General features: G+C 32.2%; 1 protein-coding gene across 2 annotated transcripts; it reads left to right on the forward strand.

Annotated features, from left to right (window-relative positions):
• The first annotated feature begins 1,584 nt into the window (after positions 1-1,584).
• LOC134709491 (mucin-2-like) lies at positions 1,585-21,017 on the forward strand. Of its 2 annotated transcripts, XM_063569649.1 has the most exons (11): positions 1,585-1,784; positions 3,205-3,470; positions 10,529-10,669; positions 10,989-11,124; positions 12,160-12,321; positions 12,956-13,110; positions 13,974-14,135; positions 15,594-15,634; positions 16,809-16,937; positions 19,708-20,136; positions 20,596-21,016. In XM_063569649.1, the coding sequence occupies exons 1-11, from the start codon at positions 1,674-1,676 to the stop codon at positions 20,820-20,822; spliced, it is 1,959 nt and encodes a 652-aa protein (XP_063425719.1). In that variant the 5' UTR covers positions 1,585-1,673; the 3' UTR covers positions 20,823-21,016. The 2 variants fall into 2 exon arrangements, with proteins under 2 accessions (XP_063425719.1, XP_063425720.1); XM_063569650.1 differs by lacking the exons at positions 1,585-1,784; positions 3,205-3,470 and adding an exon at positions 9,629-9,754 and having other exon boundaries at positions 20,596-21,017.
• Positions 21,018-21,887: the final 870 nt, after the last annotated feature.

The following is a 21,887-nucleotide window of genomic DNA, read 5'->3' on the forward strand; positions in this document are numbered from 1 at the left end:
TTTGTTTCAAAAGATAAACACAAGCTGTATTATTTAAATTATTTATTATTTCTCTTTTATATAACTATCCTATAAATTTGTGATTTGTTTTTGTTTAGAATTTACAAAATTTAACAAATGTTCATGAATGTAAAAAAAAATGTATATTTATCAAATTTCAAAAAGTTGAGTTATTAACTTTTTCATGAAATTTGGTACAAATAGTTTTCATAAATAATCAAACCGATCCTGTTTTTCCGTGAAAATACCAATTTTCCGTCCTATCCAACCCTACAACAAAATAACCTATATATTTATATCACACTGTTTATATGGTCTCGTCTTAAACATGCATGACATATTTGCCACCATCAGTCTCTAAGCAATTAACAATCAAGCAATCAATCCCTTTTGGACTACAACCTGATGTTACGAGTAAAGCAAAAGTAAAATCATAAAAAACTGAACTCAAAACGGTAAGTCTTTAATCAAATGGCAAAATCAAATGATAAAACACTTCAAACGAATGGACAACAACAAGGCACGTGTATCCTTAAAGAACTGTTTGAAGAGTTTTACGTAAGTTGGTGTGTTTTGTTTGTTTCATGTTTAACTTTCTAAATCTTTATTTTAGTTTTATAAGTAATAGTGGTGTCTTTTTTTTATTATCTTTATACCGTTAGTCTTTTTTTTAAGTTTGAAGCATTTCTACCAGCATACGAATTGTCTGAAAAAAGATCAAATACGAAAGTAATTGAATAAAAAAATCTACAACACGGTTTCTTTTAATTGCATTTCTTTTGAATTTTTGTCTCAAATATAACCAATCTGATAATGTGTAAGATTGTCATTAAAAGCTGAATCAACTATTTACGTGTCGCACGAATTTGGACTGAGGAACATTTGTATTGGACGAACCACTGGATAAAAAAACAAAATTATAAATTTTAAATACAGAAAGGAATGGATTAGTTTAGCTGTTGAGACATTATTCTGATAAAGTGTTTTGTTTTTGTTGAACATACTTTTAATCATGGTTAAAGCGTGTGTTTTATTTTTTAAAACTACATTCTAAATGGTTACTCAAATTAACGGGAAAATAAAACATATTAAGGCAAAGTCACAAATAAAATACATATTCCATATCATTGTTTTTCTGCAAATTTCAGAGCTAAAATTGGTTATCTAAATAGCCCTTCAACACTCGGTCTTTTAACCTAGTTTGTATTACTTTAAAGGCTCAACAATGTCAACCATAGACTTTATGAAAAAGAAGTCCGAAATATTATTCACATTGGTCTTCTTGGATTTTTTGAAACGCATTGTATTTGCTAATACCATCATATCCTTATTGTATAAACCAAACTTTACATTCTATTATAGCAATGGTCTTTCGTGTTATCTACATATTTACATATGAATAAACAACCAAACATGTATTAATTTAGATTTGAATGTGAAATGGAAGAAATCTTGAAATTTTTTAATATTCATTATGTCACGTTTTAACAAACAGATTACCGAAAGTCCAATGAAAAGAAAGGGCCTTTAAAGATTACAGTATATGAAAATCGAATTCAAGTATTTATCATTTTAACGGAATTATGTAGAACACTACTACCACTGTTTCTTTGTAGATAACTGTATAAAAATTAAATTACAGGAAGTATAATATATTTCTTACTATAATTTCGATGCAGCATACGATAGGAGTAGGTGTACTTCTTTTTGTGTTCAGTTATTATGGAGAATGTTCACATTTCAGAGGAGGAACTATAAGCTGGAAACCTATACATGGCCATACGGTAAGACAAAACACTCCAACTAAAACATATATGAGAAAAAAAATTGTGGCATGCGATTTTTCATACTGTAAATCTAAACAAATCTATAACTTCACTATAAAAAGAACAAGTCTATATTTCACATTTCAAATCAGATTAGGTCGTAGAGGAAAACCCTTTTGATTGAAAAAGAAAATTGTTTATTCTATTGTAGAAAATCATAAAACAACCAGTTGGTTGACACATTAATCCATGTCTTCTCTTGGTAAGCATTGTTGCTGTGGTTAAGTCATCCAATGTTTTAATGTACATGCCAATATTTAATTTACTACTTGCCAACATTTCTCTTAAAGTACAAACATAAATTGATGTAAGAATGACAATGTTGGATAGCAAGATTGTATTAGTAATTGCCGTGTTAACTATCCATACGCCCCCGACAAAAAAAAATTGCTTTTCTGGGTTCGTATGGATAGTAATCACGGCAAATAGTAACAAACCCCTGTGGTTGGATTATTTAAGGTTTATCATAACAAATGGACAAATATGGCCGTATTTTCACCTCAAAAACTACTCTGTGTACAGACTTACCTGTGCTGTTTGGAAAGTTTTAATGCCTAGCATCCACTAGATATATAAAAGTTAAATGCATTTTGTGTTTAAGAAAGATAAAATCTTTCTTGGTTTTTGATTGGCATTTTTTTCCCTTTCTTCAGAAGGTGCAACAATAAACAAAACACTTGAATTACTTTGATACTGTCCACTCTCTGACTCAGATAAACTCTTTAACTCACCTATAGTTGTGAAGATACCTGGTGTCCATGTCAATTTAGGACAATGAAAACAATACAAACCGTTTTTTTACCTAAGGGAGCATCTCATAGTTGTACCACAACTTAGTCAATTTTCACACCTTTTGCATGAAGGGAAAAAAATGCCCATCAAAATCCAAAAGAGATTTTATCTTTCTGAAACACAAAATGCATTTAACTTTATTATATCTAGTGGATGCTAGGCATTAAAACTTTTTCAACTTTACAGGTAAGTCTGTACTAAGAGTAATTTTTGGCCTGTAAATGCAGCCATATTTGTCCGTTTGTTATGATGAACCTTAATACATCGTTTGCTAAATGACGGTGAATTAAAAACATGCCTGCCTAGTCGTATTATTAGTTGCCTTTTATACTTAAATACTTGAACTGTGAATTCACTGTCTATAGCGATATTCAACCAGGAAATTTAACCGCCTGAACTAGTGTTTAGTAGTCCATTCCATTCTGTGATTTCCAAATTAGTCCTTGAACCCATATGATTTCGTTCGAGGAAAAGGTTATTCGAATGACACTTATGATCTAAACGTAGACCATTTACTATTTCAGCCCAAAGATGGCATAGGGAAGGGCCTGATTATCCTAATAAAGTTGTACTATACATATTGTAGATTGAATTCACATTCAAAATGGGATGGACTTTTGGAAGTGGACCAGGATGTTCAAATAACAAAATCGGACAGTTTGTTAACACAACATTTATAGGTGATAAAATCTGGAAATGTGATCAAGGTTGTAAAGTGCCAAAGAAACCAGTAGGTACTGTTTTCTATTATTGTACTGGTGCCAATGAAATAGGTAGTGATGCTGAAAAGTGGGAACAAGGAGAAAATCGTTTTCAAGAGACATTCATTGGAAATGGACCTTTTATTATTAGGTGTGTATTAAAATTATATAAGATCGGGATATAAATCAATTCAATTTGACTAAAAATAAAAGAGTAAGTATAAGAAAGGCTACTTGCATCCTTATTTGCATAAGAATGGAGAAAAACGATCAAAATCAAAGACGATATTCAGATGAAATGTGATCAGCTGAAAAAGCGAATCTTTTTGCTTATTTTCAAATTGAACGATAAAAAAAACCAATCCTCTACAAGAACTTATACCCCGTTAAAAACACATTTTAATATTTTCTTTGTTGATATGAAATGTACATACACTGCCTCTACTCAAAAGGTTAGAAACATTTTACTTGCTCTGATGTTTTTAATCACATTCAGACCGTTCCAAATTGTTATGATTAATGATGTCCTACGTATTCAATTTTATTTCGTTCTGATTTTTGCAGAATTAAGGTACTTGGACTTGAAATATAAAATAACGTTTTTGTTGGGTTTTTTTGTGGGTTTTTTTTGTTTTTTTTATACATCGTGTAGAGTTTTTGCACTTTACTGCATGATGATGAATCACGATTGGGTTTGCGTTTGTCGCATATGACTGACTCTTCACGACAATTCGTTTTTCAGTAATTTAATAAACAAAGTTATTATCCTTAACAAAGAAGCGAAACACACCAAAAATAAAAAAACGATGCAAAGTCCAAGAGAAACCAACAAAACTATGAAAAAGAACAAAATAAAAAAAAAAAAAAAACACCAGACATTACTATAAAAAAGAATAGAAAACTAAAATATAAGCAACACGATTGCAACAAAAGATATAGAGGTCTCTGGAAGAGTAAGCAGATTCTCCACCTATAACACAGTACGAATTGTCAACTTAAATACTATTTTCTATTACTGTAATAAAATTAACGAAAGTCTGTCTACACATATCAACTGTACAAACTGTCTTGCCAAATGTTAGGAAACTATTACGTCTAGATCACGCTGAAGCGTTACAAATTTAAACACAGGCAAGAATAATTCACTGATGATTTGAAAACTTTTAAATTGGTGTTACATGGGGAGTGAAATAATATTTCATAGAGTCAAACAAGCGATGAATTAGGATGACTCATATCATGATTTGACGATCAATATATCTTTTTTTCTTAACGATCTGAGTTCTATGGGTGCAAGTATATTTTAACTTATGTAACTACATAAATTCGTTGTAATAGTAAAAGTGTCCTGGTCTCAAACATGATGCGTTCCAGTCTATCGTTTTCCCTGAACGTCAAGTGTTCCAAACTCATCCACGATTATAAAGACACGTGATGTATTAATGTACCGGATGTGTGTTTCTTAGCGGGCTTGTTATGAATTGTAAAAAACATCGACGATGAAAATGAACAACAAAACTTGATTTAATAGGTATGTATGTCTATATTTATAACACATAACGAACATAAAATTTATTTTTTAAGTATTTAATCGACAAATTCCTCTCATACTGAAGTATAAATGGTAGCAGAACGTTTCGTTTGAACACCGAACAATTCGTGTTGAATGTGCTGTTACGTCTTGATCGTTTCAAAAAGTAGGAGGTTCTTTGCGTGAATAAATATAAATGAAAAATATCATATTTTCGTCTTTTCAACGAATGTAAACTTCTATATGTGAACAAACCCTTATGGTAAAGAACCACTAACTCAGACCCGGTCGGAGAAAACATACTACATACTTTAAACAAAATTGTTCCTACGCATAGCTGCATCTCTTTCAATAGGTGAAATATTTGGGTAGTTTCTGGTATCAAAAGAAAGTTTGGGGACTTTGTTTAGATCAGAAGTACCTGTTTTGTACTATGTAACTTCCAGGAACCAGAACTCTCTAATACGCAATTAAAGGTATGACTTTTGAATGTTTTAGCACAAGTGCAGATAAGGTATAGTTTTGATATGAAATGACTGCCACTTTTTTTTTTAACTTCAGACAAGGTAGCCATTGCAAGATTTAACATAGAAACCAATGGGCCTATGACTTACTAGTAGTGGTTTTATACTTTATGCATTGCGGTTTTATCATACTAAATGTATATCTTCAAACGTGTGGATAATCCTCTTATCTAATTGTTGCTTTCTTTAAACATTATTCGCCTTAGGTAATTGTCATTATTTATTAGGGGGGTCATTACCAAAACTATACCGCTGGGGGGCTGCAATCAAAATATCTATTTACTGAGGGTCAAACGAAGAAACGTTTTATGTCTGACAAGCAAATAAAGTATTGGCAATATTGAAGTGAGTGTGCAATCTTTTAAATATTTATGTCGCTATTAAATCTTTGATAGTGTACAGCACCAGCAGGATGCATAATCTTCCAAAGATAGTGAATATGATCACTTCTAACAGAAATCACCCCGTATAACCCCGATAAAATTGAATCCGGAAGTTGACGCATTCAAATCGAAACCTCATGTACAACTGAGTTCAGACAGTGGAGAATTGACAATTTAAAAAAAGTCCAATATTAATTCTTCGGATATTTTACTCCAATGTATTCTTTGCCGTAATACTCATTTTTGACTTCAAGGTTTTTCAAATATGTTATATAATAAATGGCAAACATTATAAAACGCCTGACCACGCCACTTATAAAAGCATGCTTGCATTTTAAATAAATTTTATATATGTTTCTCGTGCCTCATATTTTTTAAAAGCATACATTTTTGACAATATCATAGTTTAAGATTAACAAACAAATTAAGATCGTAGGTTTATGTTTTATCTAGAAACAATGGAATGCATGTTTTAATGGGATTTTAACTGGCAAGGTCAACCACTCAGTTCAAACTGCAACACTCTAATTTTAATGTTCTCATGTATATGGTTTTGTTAGTTTTCACATTTTTAATTATTTGATTCTAAAAAAGAAATAAGTTATTTATTTCAGCACTTCATATTGTAATGTACTCCTTTGCTACTGTTTAGGGTACAAACACAGCCATTTAGAGGTTATTCTGCATACTTGGAGAAAGCAGAGAAATAACGCAGATCTTGTTACTTTGAAGATGACTATTTATCCAGCACCATAAAAGTATCTTATGTAAGTTTAAGAATTGCATGAGTGCGTATTGAATCCTTACAATTTTAGGAGTTTTGGAAATGCAGATTTATCACTAAAACGTACGCCCTCACAAACAGTCGATGAAATGAATCAGAAAAGTATTTCAGCAGAATCTATACAATTACTTCAAATTTAAACCAGGGAAGAATTTTGATAATCAAATGGTTGAATAACCCGTATAAATACAGTTCAATGATGAAATTCCTAAAAATCTTTAAAAAAACACAAATAACAAGCAATTGGTCTTGTTGAGATGTTCGCAGTCAATTTAGTGGCTTAAAAAACCTACAATAATGACCTTTGCTGTACTATTCCTTTCTTCTCTTTTTTCCCCTCAAAAAGCTGTGTAACGCGAGAGCCTCGTGCTTGGAAATGTACCACTTTTGACAAATCAAACTGTAAAAAAAAACATCTTATAAATGAACTAAATTTAAAATCATACAAGAATAACAATGGCCAGAGGCTCATGACATGGGGCAGGCGCAAACAAGCGACGGGGTTAAACATGTTTTGTGAGATCTTATCCCTCCCTCTATACCTCTTGCCAATTATTTAGTTATATACTTTATATTTGAAATTTCAGAACTGGAGGTTGATATATAACAAGACTAAGGAGTAGTTATAACCAAAGGAGAAGAATCCACTTAATTGAGGAAGCTCAAAAAACAATTGTAGGCGACTCGAATCAGGTTTTTAAAATGTCAAGGTAGCACCCTTACATGAGCACTGACTCCGATTACTAGCAGCATATCCTCAGCATAAAGAGGATATTTTATGTCTGATATTGACTATCTGAAGTGCTATGCAGGCAGTGGATTCTGGAAAATGTTGGTGACAAGCGATCTATTGACATCTAAGTTTTTGTAAAGAAATTTCGGGCAATGCTTGACTTTAGAGATTGTAAACGATGAGTTAAACTGTGTTCATAAGCCAGTAGACTTTCTTGGTTTATGACTTTATTCAACTTGACGAAATTTTTGAATGATTAAATCAACAAAAAAGTCGACGGGAGGACGAGAATCTGTAATAAAGATGTATATATATCTATATGTATATGGACACATTTTGTCAATTATTTGTTTGTGAAATTTCTAACTTGTCTTATACTTTATCACACTAGGACAACGATCTAGCGACGACCTCAGAAATTATGAAAAATTTTGGAAGTCGTGGTCAGATCGTGGTGGTCGTTGTTAGGTCGTATATATAGTAAGGACCAGCAAAGTCTTCATGATCGCTGAGGTTTACGACCAACTTTGAACATACTCAAAACATTCATAGTGCATTCGTGCATTCGTGGCCACAACTAGTTGTAGCGTTGGAAGATCGTATAGTAAGAACGAAGTAAGATCTGAATGGGCATAGACGCCTCTTATTGGAAACCTGGTTCAACTAGTAAAAACAAATGAAACTATTTTACTGCGACCTAACTACCATTTCATTGAGACTATCCCGATTTCACTACGTCTTTATTATGCTTCTGCTACGATATTATTACGATGAAGAAAACAATAATACGCGCTTGTCGTCATGACCAGTCGTAGAGTTACAAAAGTTTTGTGAATACGGGTTCTGTGCACGATAGTTGCACGAGCTTATTCTGTTAATACCTCTAATTTCAGTACTACGTTGTTTTTTTTGGGCAAATACTGGCATGATTCTTCAAGGAATGTACAACGGGAAAGTTAACTTATAACTAAAAATATCTTTAAGTAATTTTCCTAAAGTTTTGATGAACAATTGTTTATAATATCGTTTTACTTACTTTTTAAAAATATCTTATTTTACGTTTTCGAGTATCGGGAATTTATTCATAAAAAGGGGTAATTTTCCAGTTTTCGGAAAATAACTAAAAAGCGCATGTACTTGTGGTTATGTCTATTGAAATAAGCTTTGATTTGTTTTGATATGACATGTAGTTGTGGGGGGATAACTTTGTTCTTTAAAAAATCGTCGAAAGCTTCCATTTGTTCACATTTTGTACGGTTATATGCTTATATTCATTCATAAATGAGATAAAAGGGTGACGTGTGAACCTAACACTTGTAATGGGACTTTTTATCAATATAATATGTATGTAAAGATATTATTAGACGGATTTAACATGTGCGAGTACACAAACCTCACCCTCCGTCCCTCTTTAACCCGGAAAAGTAGTGTTACATCCCAATAAACGAACCAATTCATATGCCGAAATGAAACTGACAAAGCCATAACAAAAACTGAAAACTACAAAAAACAAACAACAGTCTAATAAAATTAACGGTACCAATTTTCTTGCACCAGATGCGCATTTCGACAATACATGTCTCTTCAGTGAGGCACGTGTCCAAAATATTTGAAATCCAAAGCTTATATAAAAGATGAAGAGCTTTTATCCAAAAGGTCAAAAAACAGCATACAGAAGACATGCTTCACATGTGGCACACTTCGTGTTGATCAGCCTCATTCGGGATATTTAGCAACAATTTTATTTACATGATGGCATATTCATTTCTTATTGAACAGTTCTTTGTCATTCATGGGGAATTTTTTATTGACATAATTAACATACCATATAATAAAATATCTTTTGTATCGATCACCGAAATGGAAAGTGGTTGAGAACACAGTATTATTTTCTATAGGGGGTTCACTCTATACACGCAAATTTTTATTGTCTTCACTTCAAGGTAAATCGGGCAAATTTCAACAAATTTTGATGTTTTACAGGTTTTCACTTTTAACTACGGGCTCACGAGGATCTTATATCTGATCTTACTGCTGTGTCCACATTTATAAACCTACGTATTTCACCTGTATTGGTTTGGACAATTCCATGGACTATTCCATACACACACCATTATGCTTAAGGGGTTTTCATATGTCATGTCAAGATGATATAGGCTATTTACCGTTGTTTGCCACAAAAAAAATAATCTGGTAAAGTCACTTTTCTGAAAAACCAATATAAATATAGTTAACATATTTATATATTTTATCTAACTGTTCATTGACCCGAATGTTAATGACAACACACACCTAAAATTCGTTTTGGTCTATCCCATGACATTTGCGCGGGAAATATTAATCAGAGACTTAATTTTAATGGACGTTCATTTGGAAAATTTTACAATCTATTTTATGTGAAAAATTGTCATATGTGTTTGTGTTTCATACATTCAAAGGATTGACGTTATAAAATTTCCTATATCTTCATTTGACATCAGGTTTGTACGCATTTAGTCTCTTCTCTTGTCTATAATCTAAACTGATGGCCGCGAAGGATCATGACATGTGCTGCATAATCCCACACATCTCAACGAAAAAAAAACAAACTATTGAATAGACTTTATCAGCTGTTTATAGACATATCTATATGCATTTCATCTAATGCCAGTCATGACAACTGACATTAACAGCGGAAACCGTGTATTCTATGTCCTTCGCCTGCTATGGACTATTCCATACAACATTGTATTTTAGGGGTTTACATTATGGACGATTCCATATAACATTGTAGTTCAGGGGTTGTTTACATGTTTGGTCGTATCTTATCTTCATGATAACGTATGTATTTTTTATGCCCCACCTACGATAGTAGAGGGGCATTATATTTTTTGGTCTGTTCGCCGTTCGTCCGTCTGTTCGTTCGTCCGTCTGTCCCGCTTCAGATTTAAGTTTTTGGTCAAGGTAGTTTTTGTTGAAGCTGAAGTCCAATCAACTTGAAACTTAGTACACATGTTCCCTATGATATGATATTTCTAATTTTAATGCCTAATTATATTTTTTACCCATTTCACGGTCCATTGAACATGGAAAATGATAGTGTGAGTGGGGCATCCGTGTACTTTGGACACATTCTTGTTTAAGTTAACAATAAAAATATTTATTTCGTGAGCATTTAAACGCAACAAACTAACAATAAGAGTAAACATTTTGTGTACCATAATTCAAGGCGGTGATTAGAGAAAAGAGTCTACTTGCAATCATTTTTTTTCCAGTTATACTGGAGCGATGTGGATGAATTTAGATTTTGGTAATCCAAATGGATGGAACCTTCAAACAACAATAGATCTCAGAATTAGAGACGATATAAACTCTACAAATTCCAGTCCAATAACTGCCAGTAAACCACTATATACGTACGTATCCAAATAGTACGAAAGTCGGTTAGTGTCCGGGTGAATTTTTTTTTTAGTCGTTATAACGACTTAGCTAACTTGTAATAACGAGTTTACCGTCTTCCGTTAAATAGAGAATAGGAATGTACAGGCACGGCCAAATATAATAATACATGTAAAAGGATAACACGAATGGCAATAATACGACACAGTACATATGGAATATAAATATAAAATGTATTTTTACAGAGAGTATGCTACAATAACAAAATGTATAAACAGCAAAAATAATTTAAAAATGAATATCGTACTTAATCGATGTCTCTACTTTTCTTTTTAGATTACAGTTTTCTTGTTACCACGAGCTTAAACTACCAATGTATGATCCCGATGGTGATCTGGTTAAATGTAGATGGGCCGTTGGTAGAGAATGTGATAGTGTGTGTCATGCAATGCCGTCTGCTAGTTTAGACGAGGTTCGGTATAATAAATAACAACCACCTAATGCTTTGATTTGCCTCATATTCAAAACAATTGCAATACGTCATTTATATATTTTTTAATAAGGTCTTAGATTACATCACGTGTTTGTAACAGAGAAGGGCATGCAATAGTTTGTCTCTGTCTCTTTTGGACAGTTGTCTCATTGGCAATCATACCTTATCTTCTTTTTTTTTAAATTTGCAGGTTGGTTTTTTTCATTTCTTCAAATTTGAATGCACAATGAAGTTTTATATTGGATATTTTTAATGGGTTCGTGTTATCCTTAATATATTTCATTATATATTAACAAAGTTTTGAACCTGAATCATGTTTAATTTGAATTATCATTTGAAAACTAAAACTATACCATATGGAATCTTCGGGTGACGAAAGATCTTCAAATCCGTATTTATTTTTCGCAAATAAGGTTCATCTGGATCATTATCTTACCCACTTTTGTCAAACTTGTCTCAAATTTGTAGAAATCATCCCTTCGTAATTTTTACGGAAGCCATCACGAGTTGCTTGACCGTTATTGAATAACCGTTTCACAAATTATATCGGATATGTTCCTTACGTCGTAACTACAATCCCCTTCCCTTTCATGAATGTGACCTACAGAATTAGACTATTTACTGTATTTGTTACCGGATTTGTTATCACATAAGCAACACGACGGTAGCCACAGGTGGAGCAGGATCTGCTTACCCTTCCTGAGCACCTGAGGTCACCCCTAGTTTTTGGTGGGGTTCGTGTTGCTTGTTCTTCAGTTTTCTATGTTGTGTCATGTGTACTTTTGTTTGTCTGTTTGTCTTTATCATTTTGGCCATGGCGTTGTCGGTTTATTTTCGATTTGTGAGTTTGACTGTCCCTCTGGTATCTTTCGTCCCTCTTTTGAGGAAGATACCATTTCAAAAGTGATGATGACAAGAGATAGATTACAATCTAGGTGTGTTCTTTGTTTTAGATTTTTATTTCAAATTCTTTGAACATAGTATGTTAATGCAAGTTTTTTCTTTCATATTCAGGATACTTGTACATTAAAGTTCAACACTTCTGCTGGAAGTAACTACACAAATAACGGTTGGTATGCAGTTGCATTGACGTTTGAAGACTTTCCAACGAAAACAATACACGTTGGTAATGAGCAATTCAATGAGACAACACCTATGTCAACTGTCCCATTACAGGTAAAACTAAAAACCCAAACGTCTACAATAGATACAACTACTAGTATATAACGGAAAGTGGTCCCTTTGAAGTTCTAATTACATCAAAACTCTTGGAATCATTTTCAGTTGATACGTTACTTTTTATAAGAAATTTATGGAATTATCTTTCAAAACTTATGTATATAGTTGATAGTTCGTTGTTAAACGAAATACAAAGTAAATATACAAACTAAAACTACAATTTTGTAGAAATCAACACTCACATTTACTGAGAATGAATGCAACAATTACATGTAGTTATATAAACTGTAATTGTCTCTAGTTTTCGGGCGAACGTTAAACAGATATAATTCTTTGATACTGGCTTCCAAGAGTGTCCGTCCTAAGTTCTTTATTTATCTGATGCTACACAAAGCTTCTCTTACTTACAAAAAAAACATGTCTTCTATTTTTAACAGCTAATGTTTTGCTCTTTTGTGAGATTTTCTGAATTGTTTGCCATAAATTGATTTTTTTAGAGATTTCACATGCACAATAGTTCACTTTTTATTTATAACTTTTTCCATCTACTCTGCAACCGTTTCTATATATTCTATGAATTAATAAATCGTACTTTTTTCATGCAAATGTTTGAGATTACTTTTATTTTCAGTTTCTCATTCATTTGGTGGGGAAAAATTCACCATGTAATTGGAAACCAGAATTTGTCTCGCCCACTCCTTCTGCGGGAACAAAAATCAGCATATCTGCTGGGAAATCATTTACACAGAAGATATATGCTGCAAACTTGGCAAATAAAAAAGAAACGTAAGACAAAAATTAAAAAGAGTGATTGTTTATTTTTTAGAATAGATCCTTTAACTTGGATGAATTTTTGGTAGATAATGGACTTTAATATGTATATTATAAAACAGTATATATTTACAAGACTTTGTAACAAACACCATTCTTTCTATTTATTTGTTTTATCTCCATCAACAGGCAAATAATTTTCTCATTGGCAATTATACCACATCTCCTTATTATTAAATCTAGAAAAAGGACTGTCACCTGTTTTTCTTATTTTTTGCCTAGAAAATATGTATAAAAGATGAATTGGCATTAGCTGAGCATGTGTGTGTTTGTGTGTTCGTCACGTGTATGTATGTGTTTTGATATGGTGCTGTGTCATTATAATATAATGGAATTTTACACGACTGTCAAACAAGTGAGAGGTTAAGCTAGTTGTAAAACCAGGTTAAATCTATCATTTTCAATATAAGAAAAAAGTCTGTCACAAGTCAGGAATATGACAGTTGTTATCCATTCCTTTGATGTGTTTGAGCTTTTGATTTTGCTTTTTGACTACGGACTTTCCGTTTTTAATTTTTTACGGAGTTTAGTAAAAAAAACATTTTTTACCTTTTTTCATTAACGTATACACGACTAACCCCATCACCTGCTATTCATACAAGTATTTTTTTTCTTTTGTATTAAATCATTGCCAGTGCATCTTTTCGCTTGCCCGCTTTCTTTAAAAAATGATTTGCATCATTAACAAAAATAGCAATGAATGTAATCAATATGTCTTTGGTATTTGGGAGTAATAGTATGGTTAATGTCTTCTCAGTCTATTTTAGTTATGATGTTTGTTCACATATTTAATTTATTTCGTTTTGCACTTTTTGTAGTGTGACCAAACTTAGTCTAACCAGACCAGCAGGAATGGTTGTGAAAGGTCCGACAAACGTTCCAAACAGAGCTGGCGTCGTTTCCTGGGAATTGTCATGGACACCGACAGTAAACGATCAAGGGAATCACATTGTATGTGGCATGGCTGAAGACAGCACAGGGTAAAATTTAACTAGTTCATAGTGATGAATCATACCATGAGACCGTTATTACAGAATATTTGCTTATAATTTATTTGTCTTCTTTTCTAGTATAAGTATACATATGTTTTGCCTGTCTCAAGTTCAATCTCATTTCATAAAAAAAAATGTCACGAGAAAAAATATTCATAATCATTTCACTATAATTCACGAACGATCAATTTTTGTCGTAACATATTTTGTGAAAGTAGCCCCCGCTGTAATCTGTTGTTGGTGTTTGATGTCTGGCATATTTGTTTTATACTGCAACTGGTTGTGTTTATTTCCTAAATATAGTAACACAGCTATATTTTGTGCAATGTCAATTTCATCATGGAACACTTTTTCCATAGTCAGGGGTTCACTAAGGGATGCAAATAAGTTTAAAATGTGTGGTACAATCTAAATAGCTATGAATTTATTTATTTAAGTTGCAGTATAAAACCAATATAAGGTCAGTGTCAGAAAAATATCAACTTTTTTTGTACTCGGCGCAAAACTGGGGTCTCCAATTTTTCTCAGCCTCATACAAAAAAGTGGATATTTGTCTGACCTTGACCTAATACTGTATATGATATATATACGTCTATTGATTAACTTAAAAATTGTTTTCTTAACGATTATATGGTTTCAATTTTTTTCATGTCTTGACCTTTTAGAGCTGACTGTACGCTAATGGTTTTATTATTGTTGAAGGTCGTACGTTGGACTTTAGTTGCTTCTTCTTCTGAGTCTCACAGTAAAGTACAGTTCTCACAGAGATGTGTTGCTGTACTGTTTAATATTATAATTGAATACTCTATGTGAGGAAACCATTATGGAAAATATGCGTCATATTTAGTGCATTTGTGATCCCGTAAAATCTTGTTCAAATGTCGTCGCCTTTTCATCTTGACACCCTGCACACCTGGTTTGAATGACTTCATGGTTGACAGGGTAGAATGAATGTCTGCAAACATCAGTTCTGGCAATGGTACTAGGAATCTGTCATCATATCATCGAGAGGTGGTTGCTAGTGGCATGAGACATTGAATATATTAATTTGGAATCAATGCGTTATAAAGAAAACACTTCCTTTTTTTATTTGATCTGGCGTCTACTAGAAGAAAATCCAAAAAAAGAGACATTCTTGGGTAAATTCATCGTAGGTTGTCGAATTTCGTTGGATAAATCACAAAAAACAGGATAGTAATTGATCAACACCAAGCACATTTGTATAAGTAATTTTGAATAAAAACTGCGCAGTTATCATATTATTGTGTTATGCATGCATGGTCACTAATATATATAAAGTGGACATGCCTACTTTCAAACAATCACAATTTTCAAGTCAAAACGTAAGTCTCTTTGAACACACTATTATATAAGCCAGTTTTTTTTTTAATATACAACATTATGCCCTAAAATGCTTAGAAATAACTTGTACATTTTTAACTTTAGACATACAAGTGACACGAGATGCATAACACTGATAGCCTGGGGTAAGTATCTCTAGGAAATGGCAAACTTATTATTTTATGTCTCGTTCACACGGACATTTAATTCGAATTGAATTCGAATCGAATGCGAATCGAATTCGCTAATCGCGTTCACACAGTCTTCTTTTTTAATTCGAATTGATTCGATTTGGCTAATTTGAATAACCCAATTCGAATTAGAAATACGTTTTTGTTAATACGAATTAAACGTTAACGTCGTTTGGAGAGTAAAGCGAATTTGACGCGCATTGTAATTCGAATTAGAATTGACGTTAGGACGTAAAACGTTTCGAATGATGGAATTTACTGACCCTGCATATATGATATTCGGTCACTAACGGCACACTATGTAACTAATAATATACAATACATACCCCATTATACAGATACAGATATAGTTACAGACATTTCCTATAAATGCATTCTTTGATAAGGATCTATAGGAAATATATAACATAGAAAAAATCCATATGTACTCAATAATATTAGTTATCTATGAATTTTCAACAACGGTGTAAAATTCCGTACACCCCTGATTACACCAAGATAACGAACTTATTTCTTTTGAACAATTCCTTTACACATTTTGAAACCAGGATGAAAAATTGAATGAATAGTTATGAAAAATTTCCAGCGTAATATTTTTCAATGTCCATGTTGCTGCACATGTCATGTAGATTTTTACCTTATTTTTGGAAAAATTCAGATTTTTTTGTGTTCTTTTGAGTTTTCAAAAAAAAAAAATATATATTTCAAGTTAATAAAAAAATGAATTTTGTGTGTTTTTTTTGTTTTTTTTTTATCATTTTCTTATTTTTTTATTTATTTTTTTTTATTTTTTTTGTTAATTTGGGCAAAATTTTATTAAAAAAAAAAATTTGGCAAAATTTTATTCATTCCGTGGTGAACCAGGGTGGGGTGTTATTTACACCGTGGTAGTCAACCAATCAGATTGCAGTATTTTTGCTGCATAAGAAATAACTTTTTTTATTGTCTTGAACATGCATGAAATATTTCCAATTGGACATTCAGTAATCAATATCATTTATGATTATAGCTATATTCGTTCAAAATGATAAGTAACAGTAGTTAGTCATATAGTTCCATGATTTTGATTGCGAACAGACTATGCAATTTCATATGATCCTTTTGTAATAAAATTTTGTTCTTGATTCAGATTCACCAGATCCATGCAGTCCAAATCCATGCAAAGGAAATCAAACGTGTTCAAGAATTGGGTCGTCACAAAACGTAGAATGTGTTTGTCCGAAGAAGATGAAATTGATTGGACAATTATGCATAACAGGTAATAAGTATATAGAGAATAATACATGGCAAAATCCGTATCATATGTCGTATCATCCCGAGACATCAATATCAGCTCGAGGGCCTTTAGGCCCAAGGGATGATATTGGTCGAGGGTGATACGGCATGTGATACGGATTTTGCCATGTATTATACGCTTTATCATATATTTCAACAGAAGAGTATTATATTATATGAACTGTTTTCTGATCCATAGCACTGGGTTACCTTCATTTCTGCTTTTTTCTTGTTTCAAAGCCTTAAAAAAACTGCTCAATTATTTATACGAAGCACCTGGGTTACCTTACAATCTGTTGTTTTAAATATTTTGTTTATTATTGTATTTATTTGAGTGTTTTGTATGTTTATAGTTGCATTTAGTGTGCCAAAAAATATGTTGTAAAAACGTAATGTTCGTGACGTCACATAAAATATGAAAACTTAACGTTCGTGACGTTACATACCAAACAATGACGTCATTCAAAAAATTGACCTATTTTTTGGAAATTTTTTCTAAGCAAAAAAAAACTAAAAAACTGACTTGATGTATAAAAAAAAAAAAAAAAAGGTATGCGATACGGGGTATGCGATACAGGGTAGGTGATACAGACTGGAAAAAAGAACCTTTATTAGATATACAAAATAGCTGTATTTTGTACTAAATATATGATAAATTAAAATAAAATGGAAAAATGGAAAAAAAATAAAAACCGAATACTTATTGTCAACTTCAATAGCTTGTTTTAAAATCTAATCAAAATATAAATAGCTCCGTTTTTGTATTCGTTGATTTTGTTTAAGATACATCATAATTGTCATATAAAAACGAAATGATGTAAATTTCTTACGTCAATAAGCATTTTTTTATTTCGGCAAAAAAGAATAATTATGGAGTTAATTTGAACGGTAGCAGCAATTGTAATGTCCCCGTTAAATCTTATATGTATAATAGTTAAAATGATTTATTTATCTTTGTTGGTTCATTTATATCATTTGTTTCATTTCCTGTTTCATTATACTCATTATGACATTTGACTGAGACTGATGACAGTTCGTATGTCACTGCATGTAAGATTTCAGATTCTCATCACTGCGAAATTTAGGATAAATGCGTCAGTAAGTATTAAAATATGATTGCACTCATGTAGTAAAATAAATGTTACGCTTCATGAGTATATTTTTTGGGGTTAGTTTTTCATTAACTGCGTAACCTTCTTACTAACTGAACGCTTTTAAGCTAAAAGACTATTTGCGTTAATTCTGTGAATCGAAAAAGTATAATTTACAGTTTACTGAAAGAATTTCATTCAGTAAAAGTTATGTAAAAAAAATTAGTTGTACTTTTTACATTCTTTTTACGTTAAAAATTACTTAACTATAGCAACATTATGTTTACTGCTTAATTCACTGCGAAATTTTGTAGTGCTTTGTCGAAAAAAGTCTGTCAGTTCTTTATTTGGCTTGATATTATATTTGGTGAATGAATTAATGTATTTGTTTTCCGAATTTGTTGAAAGATTTGTTTATGTTTAAATAAATATGTATTTGCAATATATAAAAGCTGCACTGTTTTTTGCCATTGCAGAATTTATAATATATATATATATATTTTATATACAACTCGTCTAAACATCAACCCAACAATGTTAGATCTGTAAATTTGCTTTCGCAAATTTTTTGTTCTTCCCTCGCCGGGATTCGAACCCATGCTACTGTGATATCGTGACATCAAATTGCCTGCACTGCAGCTGTCCCGCTAGACCACACGACCACCTGGGCTCTACAAAAATAGAGCTTTTGCTGGCCGTGTGTTACCTTTCCTCGTCAGTTTTAAACTAGTGGCGTACTACAGTACATGATATATAAGGCATGAAAATGTTATTGTTACAGATCAGCTAAATTATCTATAGTAAAGGATCCTACAAATAATGTAAGATACAGTCACAGAAAATAATTATATTTATAAGTACGTCTGAGTCAGTGACAACTCTACAACAGATGTATCCATCGGATCGCCATCAATAATGGTGATACATGGCTGTGTAAATAATGTATATATATACCCAGTCCACTGTGACATTGTGAACTGTCTTCATATCTCTTTCAAAAAAGTTCCAGGTGAACAAACAAAAAAATTAGAGTTGTCTTCCTTAAATATCAATGTTCAATCTTTGTATTTAACAGTTACTGTTTTGGAAACATATAGCCATTATACAATCATTTTTTTTTATTAAATGTGAACCAAAGATACATATTTGACTTGTTTTACACTAGTTATTTTGAGGCACTTTATAGCTTGGTGTTCGGTGTGAGACAATGTTCTGTGTTGAAGGCCGTTCATATACTTTGACATATATTTGTTTACTTTTTGCACATTGTGACTTAGATGGTGAGTTGTCTGATTGACATTCATACCACATCTTATATCTAAATATGGCATCAGACGGCGAACAAATGACATGAAACCCTTGAGACATCCAGGTCAACATCCGTTCTTCAAGATAGGCCGTATTAATCGTCCAGGGTTTAAAAAAAGATGTAGTGAATTTATTCGAGGCTAAGATCAGCCACCACTATTAAACTCATTAAATAATAATAGAAACAGAGCATTGACACAAAAATCTCACTGATGAAGTTTTTGTCATTGGAACTTATTCTTCATGTTTCCAAAATTCATATTAAGAGAATTCATCTTTAATCTTTACAGATACAGGCAATGATTTTAAGTAACCAAAAAACAAACATAATTTATTTTGTATGCTTACTTACAGATATTCCCACAACAACCCCTATGACAACGACACCAACGACTACTACAACAACAACGACGACCACGCCAACTACGACAACAACGACAACAACCACACCAACGACGACAACAACGACGCCAACGACGACAACAACGACGCCAACAACGACCACAACCGCTCCAACGACGACCACGACCATACCAACGACGACAACAACCACGCCAACGACAACCACGACCACACCGACGACATCAACGACCAGACAAACTACGACGCCAACGACGATATTACCGACCACAACTACCACAGCAGCGATTCAAACAACAATTTCTACAGCAAAGCCAATCATGATACAAACCAAAACTACACCAGCAAATACTAAGAACAGAAAGAACACACAACAGACAACATCACAGATGAGATCAGTAACAAAGATTACGTCGCAAAATGGTAATTAAAGATTTGTTTTGTAGATGGGTTGTTAAGCGAACTCGATTATTAAATTATTGTTTAATTTTTTCCTGGACCTCGTTTTAATTCAACGTTTGTTTATCGGTATGGTGTTTGTTCAATTGAAACAGCATATCCACAGTCATTGGTAGGATGTTTAATGTTATTGTGGAATTTGGGCAATCATAGTTATCGTTGTTTGAAACAGATCGTAGGGGTTTACCATAGCCACTATATTTGTTTTGAAACGTTTAATTAAATAAAACCTAAGAAGTTTTACTGAATATACATTTATATGACGATAATTCAAAGTGTTGCTTAAAATCAAGTTAAGAAAAATTTTTAAAATAAAAGATATATAGCTAGTTGGTCACACAAGACTAGTTTGTTGTTTCTTAAAAACTGTCACTACTATAGGTATGAACATATCAGATGTTGATAGCTTTTTCATATTTATAGGTAATTCTGTAAAACAGGGCCAAACGTCCAATGTACACAAGAAGATCCCAGGACATAACTGCTTTAAGTCAGAGCCGGTGGTTTTGTTTGCAACATTTTGTTCTATTTTACTGTTTGCATTGGGAGCAGCTGGCGGCATATTGGGATATATGGTGTTCAAAATGAAAAATCAACTTAAAGTAATGGATTCGTCAAACGACAGTTTTGACATAAATTCAGAAAAGTGAAACCATTTCAGATTTAGTTTCAATTGTTAATGTGAAATGAATAATTTGATTGAGAAAAAAATGTATTTTGGACATCGAAAACAAATGAATTATTTGATGTGATACGAAACACTAGAATTTAGTCTTAATTCTTGACAGAGGAACCATTGTTATCTTTGTATTTAAATTTATTGTTTCGTTGTTGATTTCAAGGACAGTGTAAATGCTAATTTTCGTGTGTATAACGGAATATAATTTCAAAAAAACTTATAAATGGTTTGTTAAACTTTGTTTAAAACACTAAAATCAAATATCAACACAACACAATATTCTCTCAACGATAACAACACCGAAATAAACAAAACTTCTGACGTTTACGAAAAGCAAGCATCTAAGTCAATTCAATTTCGTTGAGCATAGCTTTTTTTTGTTTCTCAAATTAAGAATAAAGTTTGGGATCTTCTTAAGGGCAAGTTTGTTACGATACTAACCGATAAAATTCATTCAAATAAAAGCTTAAAATCAGTCTGGTCTTTTAGAAATACTCATGTTACATGTCCGGCTTTTGATTCCTTTCGGTTTTATGAGCTCTTCAAATGTTTTTGTTAGGGTTTTAACTTAGTTTTGCCTCAAGAATCTCAGAAGAGATTTATTAACGAAATGTGCATCTTATGCAATACATTTGTTATCGTTTATGCTATTATAACTCATATCTTCATTCGCAATGTATTACAAGAAATCATAAAAAAAAATTACGAAAACATTCTATTTTGATATTTTTACGTATACAATACAAAGAATTTTTTTTAAATTGTGTATTCAGTTTCTTGTTATTCTTTCCATCGTCTTCTTCGTTTCAATGTTATTGAAGTAATATTTTCCTTTAAAAAATATTCAGGAGACAATGTCTTTCCTCAAAATTCCAGATTTCTAAAGCAAATTTTTCTCAAATCCAAACCGATAAAAGCAAAAAAACCTGTATGTAATGTTATTACACCAAATTCATCCCTCAGTTTGGGATGTATGTTTATTAGATATGTATTTTTGGTCCATTCACACTGCTCAGATACGGAGAACAATCTAAAT

Source organism: Mytilus trossulus, chromosome 3 (assembly GCF_036588685.1).
Source record: "Mytilus trossulus isolate FHL-02 chromosome 3, PNRI_Mtr1.1.1.hap1, whole genome shotgun sequence".
In the NCBI taxonomy this organism is placed as follows: Eukaryota; Metazoa; Mollusca; class Bivalvia; order Mytilida; family Mytilidae; genus Mytilus; species Mytilus trossulus.

Bases quoted from the DNA above. Each gene is read 5' to 3' on its own strand.
- LOC134709491 (XM_063569649.1), top strand. From the start codon at position 1,674: ATGCAGCATACGATAGGAGTAGGTGTACTTCTTTTTGTGTTCAGTTAT. The intron at 10,670-10,988 runs GTACGTATCCAA...TTTTCTTTTTAG, and splicing joins GCCAGTAAACCACTATATAC to ATTACAGTTTTCTTGTTACC. The intron at 16,938-19,707 runs GTAATAAGTATA...GCTTACTTACAG, and splicing joins TGGACAATTATGCATAACAG to ATATTCCCACAACAACCCCT.